The sequence below is a fragment of the Gekko japonicus genome, unplaced genomic scaffold, assembly GCF_001447785.1.
Source record: "Gekko japonicus isolate JY-2015 unplaced genomic scaffold, Gekko_japonicus_V1.1 scaffold2894, whole genome shotgun sequence".
NCBI lineage: Eukaryota > Metazoa > Chordata > Lepidosauria > Squamata > Gekkonidae > Gekko > Gekko japonicus.
The window spans coordinates 181897-202005 of NW_015160925.1; the positions used below are offsets into that span (position 1 = coordinate 181897).

The following is a 20109-nucleotide window of genomic DNA, read 5'->3' on the forward strand; positions in this document are numbered from 1 at the left end:
GATTGGATTTATACCCCGCCCTTCACTACCCAAAGGTGTCTCAGAGCGGCTTACAAACTCCTTTCCCTTCCCCTCCCCACAACAGACACCCTGTGAGGTGGGTGGGGCTGAGAGAACTCTGACACAAACTGCTCTTTTTCAAGGACAGCTGTGCCAGAGCCTGTGACTGACCCAAGGTCACATCAGCAGGTGCATGTGGAGGAGTGGGGGAATCAAACCCGGTTCTCCCAGATTAGAGTCCGCGCACTTAACCACTACACCAAACTGGCTCTGGAGAGATCTGCAGCAGTAATTGCTTTGAAGCAAAGGCTGGAAGTTCATCATCAGGGATCTGGGAGTGCCAGATTCGAATCCCCACTGTACCACGGGGACCGTGCTCAACCCTTTTACACCAAATGAAGAGAAAATGGAAGAAGAGATTGGATTTATACCCCGCCCTTCACTACCCGAAGGAGTCTCCGAGCAACTTGTAATCGCCTTCCCTTCCCCTCCTCCACAACAGACACCCTGTGAGGTAGGTGGGGCCGCAGAGAGCTCTTTCCAGAACCGCTCCTGAGAGAACAGCTCCAAGAGAACTTGTGACTGACCCAAGGTCACACCAGTAGCTGCATGTGGAGGAGTGGGGAATCAAACCCGGTTCTGCCAGATTAGAGTCCGCGCTCCTAACCACTACACCAAACTGGCTCTCTGAAGCAGGGGCCTCTTCTCCGGGGGCTCCATAAAGATCCACACTCATCGATAAGGCTATCGTGTAACTATGTAAAACATACCTCTTTCGGTGACAGGATGGAGATATAATCCTCGTATATCACCCGCGCCTTCTCCTCTATGGACTGCTTGTTACACTCGCTTTTGAGCTCCTCGCACGCTAACCAAAAGAGCATGTTCTCCTCGCTGTACTCAGTCCGTAAGAATTCCCGGAACACGTTCCTGCCGGCCGGGTTCTTCATCAACTTGTCGAACGACTGGGCCCAACCCTTGACCTCCTCGGTGGTCGGTTTGGAGCTGGAGACGGAGACCCCCGCCCAGCAGAGACAACCCCCCACGGGAGGGAACCGCAGAAGACACAAGGAGGGAAGACCACACGTTAGTCGAGGGAAAGGCAACCGACTTTGCCCTGCTCTAAGCTGCCTGGCTGGGGCTCTGAATCTTTACGCCTGGGAACCCAGGAAGAGCAAAGCAAAATATTCAGACCGCCAAACAGGGCTGGTCTTCCCTACGCCCCTTGGATACGACACGTTCTCGTCCAGTTCTCGTCAGGTCTGAATCGCAGCAGACCACAAACTGCTGTCACAGACATAAGAGCATAACAGAAGCCATGTTGGATCAGACCAATGGCCCCTCCAGTGCAACACTCTTGTGTCATACAGTGGCCAAAACCCAGGGGCCATCAAGAGGTCCACCAGCAGGGCCAGAACACTAGAAGGCCTCCCACAGTGCCCCCCCCCAAGTACCAAGAATACAGAGCTTCACTGCCCTCAGACGTAAGAACATATGAGAAGCCATGTTGGATCAGGCCAATGGCCCATCCAGTCCAACACTCTGAGTAACACATGGGCTTGTCCTCAGGAGGTTCACCGGGGGGCCAGCAGCCCAACAGTTCTTGTATTGTGCGAAAGGGAGAAAAGGACTTCCTTCTCTACCTTCTGTATCCCATGCATAATTTTGTAAATTTAACAACATAAGAAAAGCCAATGTTGGATCAGGTCAATGGCCCATCCAGTCCAACACTCTGTGTCACACAGTGGCCAAAAGTACCAGGTACCATCAGGAGGTCCAGCAGTGGAGCCAGGACATTAGAAGCCCTCCCACTGTTGCCCCCTCCCCCAAGCACCAAGAAGACAGAGCATCACTTGCCCCAGACCGAGAGTTCCTATCTGTACCTTGTGGCTAAGAGCCACTGATGGACCTCAGCTCCTTATAAGAACATAAGAGAAGCCAATGTTGGATCAGGCCAATGGCCTATCCAGTCCAAATCTCTGTGTCACACAGTGGCCAAAAGGCCAGGTACCATCAGGAGGTCCATCAGTGGGGCCAGGACACTAGAAGCCCTCCCACTGTGGGCACCCCCCCAACCACCAAGAATACAGAGCATCACTTGCCCCAGACTGAGAGTTCCTATCTATAACTTGTGGCTAATAGCCTCTGATGGACCTCTGCTCCAGATGTTTATCCAATTCCCTCCCGAAGCCGTTTGTGATAGAACTTCTATCATGTCTCCCCTCAGTTGTCATTTCTCCAAGCTAAAGACCCCAGCCTCTTTAAGCTTTCTTCATAGACCCTGATTGTCAGTGGTATATGACTGAACAAAGTAGACCTAAACATTTACTTTGACCATTTCAGCTACATCCTTACTGTTACATCCTTATGACTCATCGGATGCATGCGCAGAATTAAATCTTACAATCTGATGAATGAGCAGACCTTTAATTTGCAACATTTCTACAAGAAAGTCAATTCTAAACACAGACAAGCTGACATCATATGTCTGGAAGAAATGAATCAATAGGTTCTGACACAGTCAGGTGAGTTTCATGTAATTGGGCCTCTAGGAGATCAAATCAGTCAATCCTAAAAGAAATCAACCCTGACTGTTCCCTGGAAGGCCAGATAATGAAGCTGAAGCTCAAATTCTTTGGCCACCAAATGAGAAGGGAGCCCTCGCTGGAGAAGACCCTGATGCTGGGAAAGACTGAAGGTCAAAGAAGACGGGGACGGCAAAGGGTGAGATGGTTAGACAGTGTCATCGATGCAACGAACATGAAATTGAGCCAACTCCAGAGGACGATGGAAGACAGGAAGGCCTGGCGAGATCTGGTCCATGGGGTCGCGAAGAGTCGGACTCAACTGTGCGACTGAACAGCAACAACAAAAGATAGCCGCACCCAAAACATCTGTCTACTGTGGGTTGCCTGAGACTACCTAATCTTTCTGAATGCTTGGGTGAGAATGTCAGAGACTGTATTTTATCTTTTAATGTTTAGATACAATAAGGGGAAAGGAACACTATTTACGTCTGTCTCTGATTTCATTGGCAAATGCAAGTATTTTGTATCGTGATTCCTTCACATTTAAGAAGAAGAAGAGGAGGAGGAGATTGGATTTATACCCCGTCCTTCACTACCCAAAGGTGTCTCAGAGCGGCTTACAAACTCCTTTCCCTTCCCCTCCCCACAACAGACACCCTGTGAGGTAGGCGAGGCTGAGAGAGCTCTTGACAGAAACTGCTCTTTTTCAAGAACAGCTCTTATCAGAACTACGGCTTGCCCAAGGTCATCCAGCAGGTGCAAGCAGAGGAGTGGGGAATCAAACCCGGTTCTCCCAGATTAGAGTCCGCGCACTTAACCACGACACCAAGCTAGCACTAAACCACTACACCAAACTGGCTCACATTTACTCATTTCAAGAGTGCTTAGGTTTGTTTTTAAATAAAAATCTTCAACAGCTAAAAATCTTTGGCTGGGATACACGTTTTTTCATCTTACACCTGGAACAAATAAACGTCTGACTTCTCTTCAGTCAGAGGGCTGAGAACCTGTAGAGATTGCCTCAGAGGGCAGTTGTGCTGGTTTGCCGTAGAAAAGTGAGCTACGACTCTAGTCGCACGTTAGAGACCAACCAGATTTTGAGAGTCAAACCTTCCTTCATCTGATCCGACGAAGGGAGCGTTAGCAGTCGGATCCCTCCTCTCGCCGGGGGGCAGTTTATAGCTAGAAAATCATAAACACCCTTCCTAAAATATCCCAGATATCATAAATGCAATGTACTGCTTGGTCCAAAAATAACAGAAAATGGATGCCAGCCAGAGACAAGCCTTAGAACTGTGAGAAAGATCGGCTGGCCAGCTAACAACCCTCTCCACACCCTAGGGGGACACATAATTTAGGAACAATGGGTCCCCCAAGAAACGATTGCCTCATGGTGGACTAATCCAGACAACAACAGGCTTCCCTTCCCCTCTCCCATTTACCCTCATTAAGCAACACTTAACACTATTCACCAAACCTGGGAGCTCTTCCCATCCGGTACTTACAGGGTCATCAAAACCCATTTACGCCTATGGTCCGCCTCAGGAAATCACATCAAGCTTCTCCCAAATTATTGTCGACCTCCAACCCCCCCCCCCATCAAGTTATTGTTTGGGGGGCAAATGCATCAGCCTGACCCAGGCAGCATTTTGCCCTATAACTTGAGTACCCAGAAGCCAGTTTATACATAAGAACATAAGAGAAGCCAGTGTTGGATCAGGCCAGTGGCCCATCCAGGCCAACATTCTGTGTCACACAGTAGCCAAAAATACCAGGTGCCATCAGGAGGTCCACCAGTGGGGCTAGGACACTAGAAGCCCTCCCACTGTTGCCCTCCCCCCCCAAGCACCAAGAATACAGAGCATCACTTGACCCAGCCTGAGAGTTCCCATCTATACTTTGTGGCTAATAGCCACTGATAGACCTCTGCTCCAGATGTTTATCCAATTCCCCCTTGAAGCCGTCCATGCTTGTAGCTGCCACCACCTCCTCTGGCAGTGAATTCCATGTCTAAATCACTCTTTGAGTGAAGAAGGACTTCCCTTGATCCGTTCTAACCCGACTGCTCAGCAACTTCGTGGAGTGCCCACGAGTTCTTGTATTGTGAGAAAGGGAGAAAAGTACTTCTTTCTCGACCTGTCTGTCCCATGCATAATCTTATAAACCTCAATCATGTCGCCCCTCAGTCGTCGTTTCTCCAAGCTAAAGAGCCCTAAGCGCCTTAACCTTTCCTCATAGGGAAAGTGTTCCAACCCTTTTATCATTCTAGTTGCCCTTTTCTGCACTTTATCCAATGCTATAATATCCTTTTTGAGGTGTGGTGACCAGAACTGTACTCCAAATGGGGTTGCAACATTGATTTGTACAGGGGCATCATGATACTGGCTGATTGGTTTTCACTTCCCTTCCTAATAATCTCCAGCATAGCGTTGGCCTTTTTTTATTGCAGTCGCACAATAAAACTCACCAGGCTTCACAGTTTGGGATGGTCTCCAGTTTGGTTTCTCGTGACGCCCGCCACGCTCGCTCGCGATCTTCATTCCTAGAAACAAAAAGAGAGGAAAGGTAAATGGACTAGACCAGGCAAGTCTAGGTCAGGATCAGGGCGGAATCGATGGGCGGGCTTTTCAGCGTCTTCGTTACAGCTGCTCAGCAGGATCCTATCGGGGGAGAGATGGAGCATGCATATGACTCCCATCCTGCAAACGCTTCAGTGGCTGAATTTAGAACCTAAAGATCTGAACGTTCTAGTCCCGCTGGTGGACCTCCTGAGGGCACCTGGGCTTTGGGCACTCTGTGACACAGAGTATTTGACGGGAGGAGTCACTGGCCTGATCCAACATGGCTTCTCTCATGTTCTTATGCCCAATAATTCTGCTAGTCAATTCTGTTAGTCAAATTAAAAACATTACATATTGGTAAAGGTAAAGGTTCCCTTGCTCGAAAGCCAGTCCCCCAAGCACCAAGAATACAGAGCATCACTTGCCCCAGACGGAGAGTTCCTATCTATAAATGTAAAGGTAAAGGTCCCCTTGCTCGAAAGCCAGTCGAGTCCGACTCTAGGGTTGCGGTGCTCATCTCCGTTTCCAAGCCGAAGAGCCAGCGCTGTCCGAAGACGTTTCCGTGGTCATGTGGCCGGCATGACTAAACACCAAGGCGCACGGAACGCTGTTCCCTTCCCACTGAAGTGGTACCTATTTATTTACTTGCAATTTCTTGCTTTCGAACTGCTAGGTTGGCAGGAGCTGGAACTAGAGACGGGAGCTCACTCCGTCATGCGGCACACTCGGGTCTCGGAATGATGAACTACCGACCTTCCACAGCCTGCAGTTCGGCGTCTTAACCATCTGAGCCACCCAAAATATACATGTATTTATTACAAAGTAGATGAAAAAGAAGAAGCAGAGTTAAATTTATACCCCGCCGTTCACTCGGAACATAAGCAGAAGAACATAAGAGAAGCCAATGTTGGATCAGGCCAATGGCCCATCCTGTCCAACACTCTGTCACACATAGTTCATTGCCACAGTCAAGGACACTTTTCTATAGTAATGGTTCCATTGTGTACACCTTTCTCACTTGGCCAGAAAAATTCGATGCAGCCAGGAGCCAAGAGTGATGTAATAGTCCCTGGCTGCCCATCAGTTATTTACATTCGACTCAACTGAAGAAAAAGAAGGAGGAGGAGATTGGATTTATACCCCGCCCTTCACTACCCGAAGGCGTCTCAGAGCATCTTACAATCTCCTTTCCCTTCCCCTCCCCACAACAGACACCCTCTGAAGTAGGTGGGGCTGAGAGAGCTCTTTTGTGGACTGATCTTGAAAGAACAGCTCTGAGAGAACTTGTGACAGACCCGAGGTCACCCAGCAGCTGCATGTAGAGGAGTGGGGAATCAAACCTGGTTCTCCCAGATTAGAGTCCGCGAGCCAGTCTGGTGTAGTGGGTTAAGTGCGTGGACTCTAATCTGGGAGATTCCCCACTCCTCCACTTGCACCTGCTGGGTGACCTTGGGCAAGCCATAGTTCTGGCACAGCTGTTCTTGAAAAAGAGCCGTTTCTGTCAGAGTTCTCTCAGCCCCGCCTACCTCACAGGGTGTCTGTTGTGGGGAGGGCAAGGGAAAGGAGTTTGTAAGCCGCTCTGAGACTCCTTTGGGTAGTGAAGGGCAGGGTATAAGTCCAATCTCTTCTTCCTCTTCTTAACCACTACACAAAACTGGCTTTGGAGAAGGGCACTTTGAGCGGAGAAACTGAAGCTGGGGAAAGGATTTAGCAGCCAGTCCCCCTCACCGCCACATCTTTTTCCGCAGCCCCTTCTGACTTTTTCTTGACGTATCCCCCAACTTTTTTTTCCTATTAAATATCCAGCCTGATGAAGAGTCCAGTGGAACTCTAAAGCCCGCATGCTTCTTTTAAATTTTTTGCCGGTCCTGATTTTTCCTTTAACGCTACGATCAATCTCTCTCTCTCTTTTTTAAACAATTTATTAGGACATAATAAAAGTTAAACATATATCAATACTTAAATCATCATACATCCTTTCCTCCTCTCCCCCCCCCCCTTTTCGGCTTCCCACAGTGCTCCAACCTCCAGCTCAATTCTTAAATTCCCTCCATACCTCTCTTTTTCATAATACATCTCTAGGTAACTTATCTGTCAACTGCTATTCATATACATTTATCTATTGTCTATTTCTTTTCAGTAGTTATCAAAGCAAATCAAATTGTCTTTTACATCCCAGTATTTTTCTAAGTATCGAAACGGCTCAGACGCAGCAAAGGAAACGCAGAACAATCTTTACGGAGTCTGACCAGCAGAGGTCACTCTTCCCCCAAAATTAAGCTGACAGACAGCAGTTGAATCAGCAAAAAAAAAACCCCAACCCTGGGAAATGAAGAAAAACGGGATTCTACGAGAACCTGTTGCTACTATCTTGGCTCATGCAGGGACCAGATGCAAAGGAAGGCAAGCTCCTGTGCCGTGTGGGAAAACAGGAATCTTGGCAAAGATTGCCCGGTAAACAGTTGGGCCTGCTGGTATTCTCTCTTCTGTAGCTTTTCCCCCACAAAAAGGGGGTGTCCCTTGCGTCTCTTCCAGCCCAGGCTGAGATCTAGGGTTCCAGAAAATAAGAAGCCGAACAGAGACAAGCCAATGATCCTCAACTACGTCTGAAATCTCAAATCCCAACCGGACACGTGCGGAACAGGTGCTCGTCTTGGCGGTAGGAGTAAATTTTCTTTGGGCGAGTCTGCATTGCAGATTTTAACAAGCCCAGACAGGCAGTTGTAGCAGAAATACACAGGAGTTTTCTGGCGCCTTAAAGACAAACACGTTTTCGATTCTACCATATGCCTTTGTGGAGCAGAGTCCACATCCACGGGGAACTTCCTACGGCGCAAATCCCAAAACCAAGACGTACTTTCTGTTAATTAACAAGAACTCCAGGTTCCCACCAAGTGGAGAGCTGCCGCTGACAATGGAATCCCGGTGTGGCGTCCCCCGCAACAGGGACAAGTGACATTGTTCTGTGGATTTGTACCTTCGTCCTCCACCGATAGCCAAAAGCACAAGGTGTGCAAACACAGAGTGGAAGGACGTATGACCATGTGGGTCCATGTGGCAAGGAAACACGGGGATACCAATTTCTGCGGCAGCCCTGTGTTTTGGGAAATGTCTAGTTCTGCCCAGAAAGACTCTGTTTTAAGAAAGGCAGAAAATGCTCCTTGATTCACATAAACAGAAATGTCCACAGTCTTTTAAACAGAAGTTGAACTGCTCTAGATTCAACTGCTGCACGCACGCCCAAGTTGCTTCAGTTTCCTTTACAACAGGACACCCTTCCTCCTGGTTCATACCAGTCCCCCGGCTCAAACCGCCAGGAAACGGCAGTTCCTCTTTGCAACACTGTCTTTTTTTGCCCTTTCCCCCAGTCTGAAGTACTCAGGGAGAAAAAGAAATGAACCCACAGAAGTCCCACTGCCAAAGAAAGCTGCCTTGGGTTCGAATCCCAGTTTGGCCAGTTCAAACAACAGCAAGATCGCCATGCCGACAGCATACCGAATTCACTTCAAGATGCTGGTTCTTACCTTCAAAGCGCTTTATGGTCAGGGGTCTACATACCTGAGGGACCACCTTTCCCCACATGTTCCCCAGAGGGTACTGTGTTCAGGGTTGCAAAATCGACTGGACCTCCCGGGTCCCAAAGATTCCAGGCGGGCTACAACCAGGGCCAGGGCCTTCTTAGTGGTGGCTTCCTACTGGTGGGAACGAGCTCTCAGAAGACATCAGGGCCCTGCAGGATCTTTTACAGTTCTGCAGGACCTGAAAGACGGGAACTCTTCTACAGTTCTGCAGGGCCTACAAGACGGGAACTCTTCCACCAGGCCTTCAATCAAGGAGCCGCATCTAACATCTAACAACTGAACAGTGACAAGGTCCTGTTCCCCTGGACTACCATCAGCAGCCTGAGCTTGCCGCATACATAGATCAAGATGAGTTGCTCATCAACACAGACTGGATCCCACTTGAATATCGCTACAGGATTGTTTTCACTGTCTCTATGTAATAGTAATCTCTATGTAATACTAATACTTCTTCACCCAAGGAGTGATCAACACATGGAATTCACTGCCACAGGAGGTGGCGGCGGCTACAAGCATGGACGGCTTCAAGAGGGAATTAGATGAACAGAGCAGAGGTCCATTAGTGGCTATTAGCCACAAGGTCTAGATAGGAACTCTCAGTCTGGGGCAAGTGATGCTCTGTCTTCTTGGTGCTTGGGGGGGGGGGGTCAACAGTGTGAGGGCTTCTGGTGTCCTGGCCCCACTGCTGGACCTCCTGATGGCACCAGGTCTTTTTGGCCACTGTGTTGGACTGGATTTGGCCCAGTGTTGGTCTGGATGGGCCGTTGGCCTGACCTAACATTGGCTTCTGTTATGTTCTAGAGGTCCATCAGTGGCTATTAGCCACAAGGTATAGATAGGAACTCTCCGTCTGGGGCAAGGGATGCTCTGTCTTCTTGGTGCTTGGGATGGGGGCAACAGTGGGAGGGCTCCTAGTGTCCTGGCCCCACTGCTACACCTCCTGATGGCCCCTGGTCTTTTTGGCCACTGTGTGATAGACAGAGCGTTGGACTGGATGGGCCATTGGCCTGACCCAGCACTGGCTTCTCTTATGTCCTTATGTTCTTCTTACTAGTTTTGTTGTTTCTCGTCATGATAGCTCGGATTTTATGACTGTTTTAGAATGGTTATTTTTATGTGTTTGGCTTTTATGGAAGCCGCCCAGAGCCTGCTCCGGTAGGGAGGGTGGGGTATAAATTGAATGAACGAACGAACAAATAAACAAATAAAATGAATTACTACCTGGGCCAGAAACTGCATTCCCCAGGAAAGCTTAGGAGCAAACAGGCATCCATTGGAGACCCAAGAGCTACCGGCCAGTGGTCCACCTAGACCAGTTCGATCTACTGGCAGAGACCTTTCAGCATCTACCCCGGGGCTCCCCCATAAATGTTTCTGAGCATGTGGGCAATTGGGAATTCTGACACAGGGTGGTGGGGGTGCCACCACAAAACAGACGCTGCTGGAGACGGAGACGACCACAAGAATGTCAGGGAGAGTGAGGTTATGCGTAACAGAGAGCGACTCTTCCACAAGCTCCGTTGAACAGGACGCCTTTCGGTCTGCACAGCCAACCGGAAGCGATGCTGAGCTCAGACTCCACCTGGCCCTGCGCACTTTCTAGGAAAACACGTGACGGGCACCAGGGAAGGTGCTGGTGGGTGCTGTGGCGCCCCTGGGAACCACGTTGGGGATGCCAGGTCTATCCCCACCCAAGGAGATTTTTCGACTGGAAAGGCCATGGCCGAACCAGGGGCCTCCTGCGTGCAGCTAGAGATGTGAAGGCCCGGGGAAAAAACGGAATTTTTTTTTTTTTGTTTTTTTCCGAAAAATTGGAAAAACCGAAAAAAGAAAAGAAAAAAAAATTGATTATGGAACGTTTTATTTTAACATGACGAATAAGATATTTTAAGACCAGGTGTTCAAATATTTTCCAAATCATTTCTTTTATATATATATATATAATTTTAACATGATAAATAAAATATTTTAAGACAAGGTGTTCAAATATTTTCCAAATCATTTCTAAAATATATAATGGTATCAGATTGATCTAATTTCTGTGCACTGAGGACAAGCAAGTCCTAGGTTACAAACTGAACTCTCCAATGCAAGAACAAGATGCATTTCTTCCTTTAGGAGGTGCGATTGTCAGAAGTAAATAAAAAGGTTTCAGTTTTGTTTTTGCATGTGGGTGGGTATCCTGTTTGTAATAATTGGAGACACTATATTTTTAATATGCTAGCTGTGATAATTTCATGCCAAGTAAAAATGTCCATAGTCATATTTTATGTTCCTAAAGTAACAGAATGACTTTCAATCTGGAAAGGAAAAAGGAAATGCTAATGTAGCATTTTTTTCAATTTTTCCGAACATTTCCGTTTCCACCTGAAAAAAAACTGGGGGGAAAACGGGGGTTTTTCCGAGCTTCAAAATTTCCGGAAATTTTACATCTCTACATGCAGCCCATGTGCTCTTCCTGCCGCGCAATAAGCATTCATGCACTCCTTCCCGAGCCCCGTTCGCGGGAAGGGCGAGGTATAAATGCAATGAAAATAAAATAAAATAAATAAATAAACAAGTCCCCATCTCCACACCTTCTTTTTAAGGCTTCTAAATGATCGCTGCGCCTGAACACGTCAGGTGTGATCTGGACCCGGAAAAGGCCGCCGTGCTTTGCTCAAGGGAAAATCTTCACAATGAAAAGAGAGACAGAGCTGAAATGATAACGCATATTGGGAACAGGGAAATAGGGTATTAAGGAGCAGCTTATCCTACGGAACCGGCAGCGCTTTCTAGACCAGATTGCGGGGAAACTGGCCAAGGCAGAACACCCGAAAGGAAGCCTCAAACCCAGCCAAACAGAGCAAAACGCGTGGCGGTTCCAGGGATCTCCGTGAAGCCCAAACACCAGACCATCTGCTCAAGATGGTATTTATGCTTGTTTGGTTAAAAACACTCCCCTAATTAGCCTCCAGGTACCAACGAGGGGGGAACTTTCCCTGCCTGTACTACGTCTTGCGGGAACAAACCAAAGGCCCGTCTGCTCCAGAGATGAACGGCCAGGGGCCATCGAAGCCTGACAAGATAAAAAAGCAATAGCCGCTCCGAGGGGGTAGCCGTCAGCAGCTGAAATGCTAGATGTGAGTCCAGCGACACAGACTAACAAGGTTTTTTTGGGTATAAGCTTTTTAAGAGTCAAAACTCCCTCCGTCAGATACTAGATCTGATAAGAACATGAGAGAAGCCAATGTTGGATCAGGCCAATGCCCATCCAGTCCAACACCCTGTGTCACACAGTGGCCAAAAATACCAGGTGCCATCAGGAGGTCCAGCAGTGGGGCCAGGACACTAGAAGCCCTCCCACTGTTGCCCCCCCAGCACCAAGAATCCAGAGCATCCCTTGCCCCAGACATAAGAACATACAAGCAGCCCTGTTGGATCAGGCCAGTGGCCCATCCAGTCCAATACCCTGTGTCGCACAGCGGCCAAAGCCCAGGTGCCATCAGGAGGTCCACCAGTGGGGCCACAACTCCAGAAGCCCTCCCACTGTTGCCCCCCCTGACAAGCACCAAGAATACAGAACGTCACTGCTCCAGACATAGTGTTCCAATCCCCAGAATTTCCAGATCAGGGAGCAGTAGAGATGTAAAATTTCCGGAAATTTTGAAACTCGGGAAAAAAACGCCAGGTTTTTTTCGGACCCCCCCCCCCCCCGCAAGTTATTTCGGCCCCCCCCCCCCCCGGAAATGTTCGGAAAAATTGAAAAAAATGCTACATTAGCACTTCTTTTTTCTTTTCCAGATTGAAAGTCATTCTGTTACTTTAGGAACATAAAATATGACTATGGACATTTTTACTTGGCATGAAATTATCACAGCTAGCATATTAAAAATATAGTGTATCCAAACAATTATTTCAAACAGGATACCAACCCACGCGCAAAAACAAAACTGAAACCTTTTTCTTTTCTTGTGACAATCGCACCTCCTAAAGGAAGAAATGCCTCTTGTTCTTGCATCGGAGAGTTCAGTTTGTAACCTAGGACTTGCTTGTCTTCAGTGCACAGAAATTAGATCAGTCTGATACCATACATATTTTTTAGAAACGAATTGGAAAATATTTGAACACCGTGTCTTAAAATATTTTATGCATCATGTTAAAATAAAATAGTCCATTTCTTTTTCTTTTTCCAATTTTTCGGGAAAAACAGGAAAAAAACGTTTTCCCCCCATAATTTTTCTGGGCCTTCACATCTCTAGGTAGCAGATGATGTGAAAGGCTTCTGCCTGAGACACTGGAGTCCTCCTGCCAGTCTGAGTGAACAATACTGACCCCGATGGACCAATGGTCTGATTCAGTATAAGGCAGCTTCACATACATTGCCGTGTCTGTCATTCCTGGACCTCTGTGAACTCCAGCCAGATCCAAGGCGAGCTTCCAAAGCTCTGGCAGGTGTCCACACAACTACAAACCTCATCTCTCTCCCTTCCACCAAGTAGGTCTCCCAGTGTACCAGCATCTTTACAGATAGATGGGGTGGCTGAACTCTGTGGCAGTTGTTGTTGTTCAGTCGCACAGTCAAGTCCGACTCTTCGCGACCCCATGGACCAGATCACGCCAGGCCTTCCGGTCTTCCGCCGTCCTCTGAAGTTTGCTCAACTTCATGTTCATTGCGTCTATGACACTGTCTAACCATCTCATCCTTTGCCGTCTTCTTTGACCTTCAATCTTTCCCAGCATCAGGGTCTTCTCCAGGGAGTGCTCCCTTCTCATTGGGTGGCCAAAGTATTTGAGCTTCAGTTTCATTACCCACGTTCAAAGAGACAACTCTCCCACTGCTAAGTGCAACTCGGGGCGAAAGACTCCCAAGGAACACCAAACTTGCAGTGGACGTTGGAGGAGGACGAGAATTCTGCCGTGATAATTCTCCTCGCACCCAAACACAAACCTGCAAATGCTGACCCACTGGCCGACCACCCGACCACTAACCACCTGGCCACGATTTGGACTCCCCCCCCCCCCCGGTCCCCGTACCACGAGCAGCTGCAGCAGCAGCACCAGCAGAAGCAGCAGGGGTTGGGGCGCTGGTTGGTGCTAGCCCGTTGCAGTGCTGTCGGAGAAGTCTCATGCCGGGACATTGGAAGGGGTCTCTCCGGATACTCTGGATCTGGGTACTGCAAAGGAAAACGGAGAGGGTGAACCACAGAGCTCCGGGACCTCAGCTAAGGAAGATCTTCCTAGAGGTCGATCAAGACAGGTAGCCATGTTAGTCTGTCCATTGCGGCAGAAAAAAGAGCAAGAGTCCGGTAGGCACCTTAAAGACTGACAACATCTGTGGCAGGGGAGGAGCTCTCACGAGCCACTGCTCCCTTTTTCAAACTGCCAAACTGCAAATGATAATGAAGCTCAAGACAATGCATCCTTCCTGGACTGAATTGAGATCTAGGCTTCCTGTCTCAGTAAAGGTAAAGGTTCCCTTGCTCAAAAGCCAGTCGAATCTGATTCTAGGGTTGCGGTGCTCATCTCCGTTTCCAAGCCGAAGAGCCAGCGCTGTCCGAAGACCTTTCCGTGGTCATGTGGCCGGCATGACTAACCACCAAGGCGCACGGAACGCTGTTACCTTCCCACTGAAGTGGTACCTATTTATCTACTTGCAATTTCTTGCTTTCGAACTGCTAGGTTGGCAGGAGCTGGAACCGGAGACGGGAGCTCACTCCGTCATAAGGGACACCTGGGTCTCGAACTGCTGAACGACCGACCTTCCACAGCCTGCAGTTCAGCGTCTTAACAAATTGAGCCACCGCAGCTCCTCCTGTCTCAGTACCAATGCGGATTTCTCCATGCCTACTGCCTCTCTGTATATCACACCTAAGCCAATCATGCCTGTTATTGTCATTCACCTGCTATTGTCATTCGCCATCTGAAACCACTCCACTCTCCAAAATATACGGACAGAGGGACTCACATTCTAGCTTTATCTGAAGAAGTGAGCAGTGGCTCATGAAAGCTCCTATCCTTCTAGAGGGGTAACTTTTCCAGGAATTCTGAAAGCATTTTAGGGAAGCGTCACATGTTTGCAGAAGCCCCCTTTGCCGCCTGTCAATTCTATCCAGGGTTGCCAACCTCCAGGTGGGGCCTGGAGATCCCCCGGAATCACAACTGATCTTCAAACTACAGACATAAGTTCCTCTGGAGAAAACTGCTGCTTTGGAGGATGGATTCTATGGCTGAGTATGAGGATTCGCTGGTGGTCTCCTTCTGATCCCACCCCACCGCTCGCATTCACTCTTAAAACGTGCAGACCCAAAATTCATGCAACGATCCAGTACAACTATCACGCAAACGAGAGCCAAAGGCTGCGTCCGTAACTCCTTCCTTCTCCTGGGAATAATCGCGTGGTCCCAGCCAATAAGGCCACTGTACAGCAAACCAAACGGCCTTTGTTATACATGGCAAAATCACCGGGCATCAACAAAGCCAATTGAGAACGAGGGCAATGTGCTTAGATTCAGTCACATGGGTGAGCCCAGCCAATGGTGGAACGCATAGCCCTGAACGGCCTTTCAAGACTACACAACCAATCGGGCTTTGTTATACACGGCAAAATCGCCGGGCATCAACAAAGCCAATTGAGAGCGAGGGCAATGTGCTTGGATTCAGTCACATGGGTGAGCCCAGCCAATGGTGGAACGCATAGCCCTGAACGGGATGGCCCAGGCTAGCCCGATCTTATTAGGTCTCAGAAGCTAAGCAGGGATGGCCCTGGCTAGTATTTGGGCGGGAGACCTCCAATGAACACCAGGGTTGTGGTGCAGAGGCAGGCGACGGCAAGCCACCGATGGGGTCGCCATAAGTCGGCTGTGACTTGACGGAGCTTTCCACCAGCCCCATAGTAAACAGGAGGATGCCATGATGCTCTGGGCCCCGCTGGCTACGCATTGACACCACTGGTGATAACGAGGCCGATGCGGGAAGCGCCACCTGCCCCCGGAATAGGGGGGCGTGCCTGCCCCCGTTGGATGCGATGTTCGTGCAGAAAATAGCCGGGAGGGTGCCTTATTACAACGCCGGAGACTCTCACGAAAAGCCCCCCCCTCGCTTTGGGGCACGGTCCCATTCTCAACCCCATTGGTTTGGGAGCTCACCTGGGAGCACGAGCAAGCCAAATTAGGAGAGGAAATCACAACACAAGAGATAAAGGAGGTAATTAAAGAACTGAGAAAGGGAAAATCTCCCGGTCTGGATGGGTTTACAAGTGAATTTTATAAGGAAACGGTAGATATTTTAGCCCCATAACCAATGTTCCCTCTAAGCTGAGGAGTCTTGTGAGCAAAAGTTCTACTTTGTGAGCCACTGGCATTAAAGTTGTGAGCGAGTGATTTGGCTGCTGCATAAATCAGCTTGCTCTGGAGCCCATCCTTCCTGAGCAAAGACAAAAATGTGTGAGCCGGAGGCTAAAAAACTGTGAGCTAGCTCACGCTCACTCAGCTTAGAGGGAACCCTGCCCAGAACTCCAAATGGTGTTTAATGAAATCTTGAAGGGGGGGGGGAGCCCCAGAATCATGGAGACAAACAGAAATAATAGTCATTCTGAAACCAGGTAAAGATCCTGAAGAGGTAGGCTCATATAGACCCATAAGTCTCCTTAATCAGGACTACAAGATCTTCGCAAAAACTCTGGCAAACAGATTAAAGAGGATTATCCCTAATATAATAAAAGAAGACCAATATGGCACGGTCCCATTCTCAACCCCGTCCGTCTGGGAGCTCACCTGTTTCCCCACTTCATAAACAGTCGGCATGGACAGTTCTGTTTCGCCCACCTGGCCCACCGTGGCGGCTTTTTCTGGCCAAGGCTTGGCCGCACGCCCTGCTGAGGTCCGCCCTTCCTAGGGCCTTCGAGGCTTATGGGATGGCACCTATGGAGAGAGAGAGAGAGAGAGAGAGAGAGAGAGACAGAGACAGAGAGAGACAGAGAGAGACAGAGGGGCAACATCTTTATCATCGTCGTCGTCATTATTTAAAGCATTTATTACTAGCTGCCCGTTGTGCAACAGTGGAATGGGCTACCTTGGGAGATGTGGCCAGGGTCCGGCATACCTGAGGGACCGCCTTGCCCCATACAGGCCCCAAAGAGCGCTTCGGTCGGGGTCACAACACCGTCTCGTGACCCCGGGTCCTAAAGAGGCCAGGCGTGCTGCCACAAGGGCCAGGTCCTTTTCGGTGGCGGCTCCTACCTGGTGGAATGAGCTCCTGGAGGAGATCAGGGCCCTGCGGGACCTGTTACAGTTCCGCAGGGCCTGCAAGACGGAGCTCTTCCGCCAGGCTTGCGAATAGCACCCCCCGCCACCACCACCACCAATTGGGGCCTTCGAAGCAGGACCGCTAGACTAGGTTGATTGGCCATTGAACATCAGGGCCATAGTATCCCCCCCCCTTTTTTTGGCTAATGGGATGTGCAATAGGGAGTGAGTGTTAGTCACGCTGGATCCTTGGGAGTTGCCCACTGTATTTAACTGTTTTAAAATGTTTTAACCGTATTTCTATTGCACTGTGTGCCTTGATTGCGTAACTATGGTGTTGTTTTACGCCTGTGTACTGTAAGCTGCCCTGAGCCCGCGTGCGGGGAGGGCGGGATATAAATGTAATTAAATAAATAAATAATAAATGTGGTGAGCTCCCCCTCCCTGGCAGTCTTGAAGTAGCATCTGGATCAACACACCTGTCAGGGATGCTCTAGACCAGGGGTGTCGAACTCATTTGTTATGAGGCCTGGATCTGACAAAAATGAGACCTTCTTGGGCTGGGCCATGTGTGCCATAAAAGGTAATGCCAGGTAGCGGAGATATAAACCTCATAAAGGACACAAACACAAAGGGACACAAACGGCGGGTTTGATCCCCCCCCCTCCACTCGCATCTGCCGGATGACCTTGGGCAAGCCATCGTTCTGTCAGAGCTGTTCTCTCAAGGACAGTTCTCGAAAGAGCTCTCTCGGCCCCGCCTACCTCACAGGGTGTCTGTTGTGGGGAGGGGAAGGGAACGCGTGTTTCCGGCGGGTGGCAACACGGCGAGAGGAGCGCAATTGAGCGATCACACGTAGGTGTTCCGTCGACGGCCCGTAGCAAACCATTGGCTAGTAGGCTTTCCCGGGTATTCTTTAACTCCGGATCTTTGGGCGGATGTCCTTGTGATCACGCCCGTATATTCTGCCCGACATTCGTGCCTCTCCCGCAGCACATCCTCTGTGTCCCCGGAGCCAAAGTTTAATTCTGGGTATAAGCTTTTGTGTGCATGTACACTTCATCGGATGCACTGAAATGTATCCGATGAAGGATGCATGCACACAAAAGCTTATCCCCAGGTCTGTTGGTCTTAAAGGCACCACTGGTGTCAAACTTTGCTCTCTTGCTTCAGACCAACGCGGCTACCCACCTGAAGCCATTTATTAAGTCCAGAAAGAGCAGGTAGAGAAAGAGGTACTTTTCTCCCTTTCTCACAATGCAAGAACTCGTGGGCACTCCATGAAATTGCTGATAAAAACGGATAAAAGGAAGTCCTTCTTCACCCAAAGAGTGATTAACACTTGGAATTCACTGCCACAGGAGGTGGCGGCGGCTACAAGCATGGACGGCTTCAAAAGGGAATTAGATAAGCATATGGAGCAGAGGTCCATCAGTGGCTGTTAGCCACAAGGTATAGATAGGAGCTCTGGAGCAAGTGATGCTCTGTCTTCTTGGTGCTTGGGGGGGGGAGGGTCAACAGTGGGAGGGCTTCTAATGTCCTGGCCCCACTAGTGGACCTCCTGATGGCACCTGGTATTTTTGAGGGGGGCGTCCCCCCCCCCCCTGAATTTTTCCGTTTTTTTTACAGGCCTTCACATCTCTATACCCACCTGAAGCTATTTATCAAGTCCGTTTTAGTTATTTCCTCTCCCAGTTCTGAGGGGAGGGTTGAGCATCTGCGTCTCAGTGACAGAGCAGAAGGTGCCAGGTTCAATCCTTGGCATCTCCAGTTTAAAAGGACTGCAAAGTAGGCGATATGAAAGGCCTCGGCCTGAGACCCCGGAGAGCTGCTGCCACTCTGAGTCGACAATACTGGCCTTGAGGGACCGAGGGGCTGATTCGGTATAAGGCAGCTTCATGCATTCTGGTCTTAAACCCCCGCCTTCGTTCAGGCTTTCATGGAATGCTTCGTTTTTGCTGAAATCTGCTAGGGACAAGATTTCAGTTGCATTCTGCTGTGCTGTAGTTTTTTTAAAACATTCCTGGGAATTATGTTTTAATGGTTTGATCGACTGCTGTCGAGTCTGCCAGCCACCCTGGGAATCTCGGACCGAGGGGCTACTAAGTGCATCCGAAGTCCCCCCCACCTGCGGTCTGAGACGGGAGGAAGCCCATTTCCCCGCCGTCATTAGCAGGAGAACGAAGAGAGAGACGCAGGCCTGTCCTTTTCAGCGGCAGCCTGGATTCTCTAATAGCGCCTGATTCTGCCCTTCGGGGCACTTTACAAATTACGGCAATTATTTTACTTATTCGATGCCTTTCTACCAAACTGCATGTATGGGGAGGTACAGTAGTGAAGAATTATACACCGAACACTATAATTCTAGCAATAATAATAAAAAAAACCCCACAGCAGGAGTCATTCACAAGACCCGCCACCCTATCGTGCCTTTGCATTTATGCATTAATTTATTTATGTCCCGTTTTTCTATCCCGTCGGGATTCAAAGCGGCTTTTGGCCCGTCTTTCCTCCCTCTGCCGTTTTCTCACAACGGCGACCCTGCGAGGTAGGTCGGGCTGAGAGTCTGTGATGGGCCCAAGGGCACCTGGCGAGCTCCAATGGCAGAAGTGAGGATTCGAACCCAGGTCTCCCTACTCTGCCATTCTATCCGCTATACTGCGTTGGCTCCCATGCCGAAGTGGCTGAAACCAAGAGAGTAGCAATGCCTTTGGTGTAGTGGTGAAGTGTGTGGACTCTAATCTGGGAGAACCAGGTTTGATTCCCCACTCCTCCACTCGCACCTGCTGGATGACCGTGGGCAAGCCATAGTTCTGTCAGAGCTGTCCTTGAAAAAGAGCAGTTTCTGTCAGAGCTCTCTCAGCCCCACCTACCTCACAGGGTGTCTGTTGTGGGGAGAGGAAGGGAAAGGAGTTTGTAAACCACTCTGAGACTCCTTTGGGTAGTGAAGGGCAGGGTATAAATCCAGTCTCTTCTTCTTCTTCTTCTTTTACCTCACGGGGTGTCTGTTGAGGGGAAGGGAAAGGAGTTTGCAAACCGCTCTGAGACTCCTTTGGGTAGTGAAGGGCGGGGTATAAATTCAATCTCCTCTTCTTTTTTTACCTCACGGGGTGTCTGTTGTGGGGAGGGGAAGGGAAAGGAGTTTGTAAGCCGCTCTGAGACTCCTTGGGGTAGTGAAGGGCGGTGTATAAATCCAATCTCCTCTTCTTCTTTT

At 49.3% G+C, this 20109-nt stretch overlaps 1 protein-coding gene across 1 annotated transcript in view; it reads right to left on the minus strand.

Annotated features, from left to right (window-relative positions):
- The window catches only part of RGS19 (regulator of G-protein signaling 19), an 18108-nt gene extending 1541 nt beyond the window's left edge, over positions 1-16567 (minus strand). The window contains exons 1-4 of the mRNA XM_015424890.1: positions 16425-16567; positions 13687-13826; positions 4996-5070; positions 771-1005 (exon numbers count right to left, since the gene is read on the minus strand). Coding sequence (XP_015280376.1) covers positions 771-1005; positions 4996-5070; positions 13687-13826; positions 16425-16454 — 480 coding nt within the window. The 5' untranslated portion in view covers positions 16455-16567. The remainder of the gene's footprint in view (positions 1-770; positions 1006-4995; positions 5071-13686; positions 13827-16424) is intronic.
- Positions 16568-20109: the final 3542 nt, after the last annotated feature.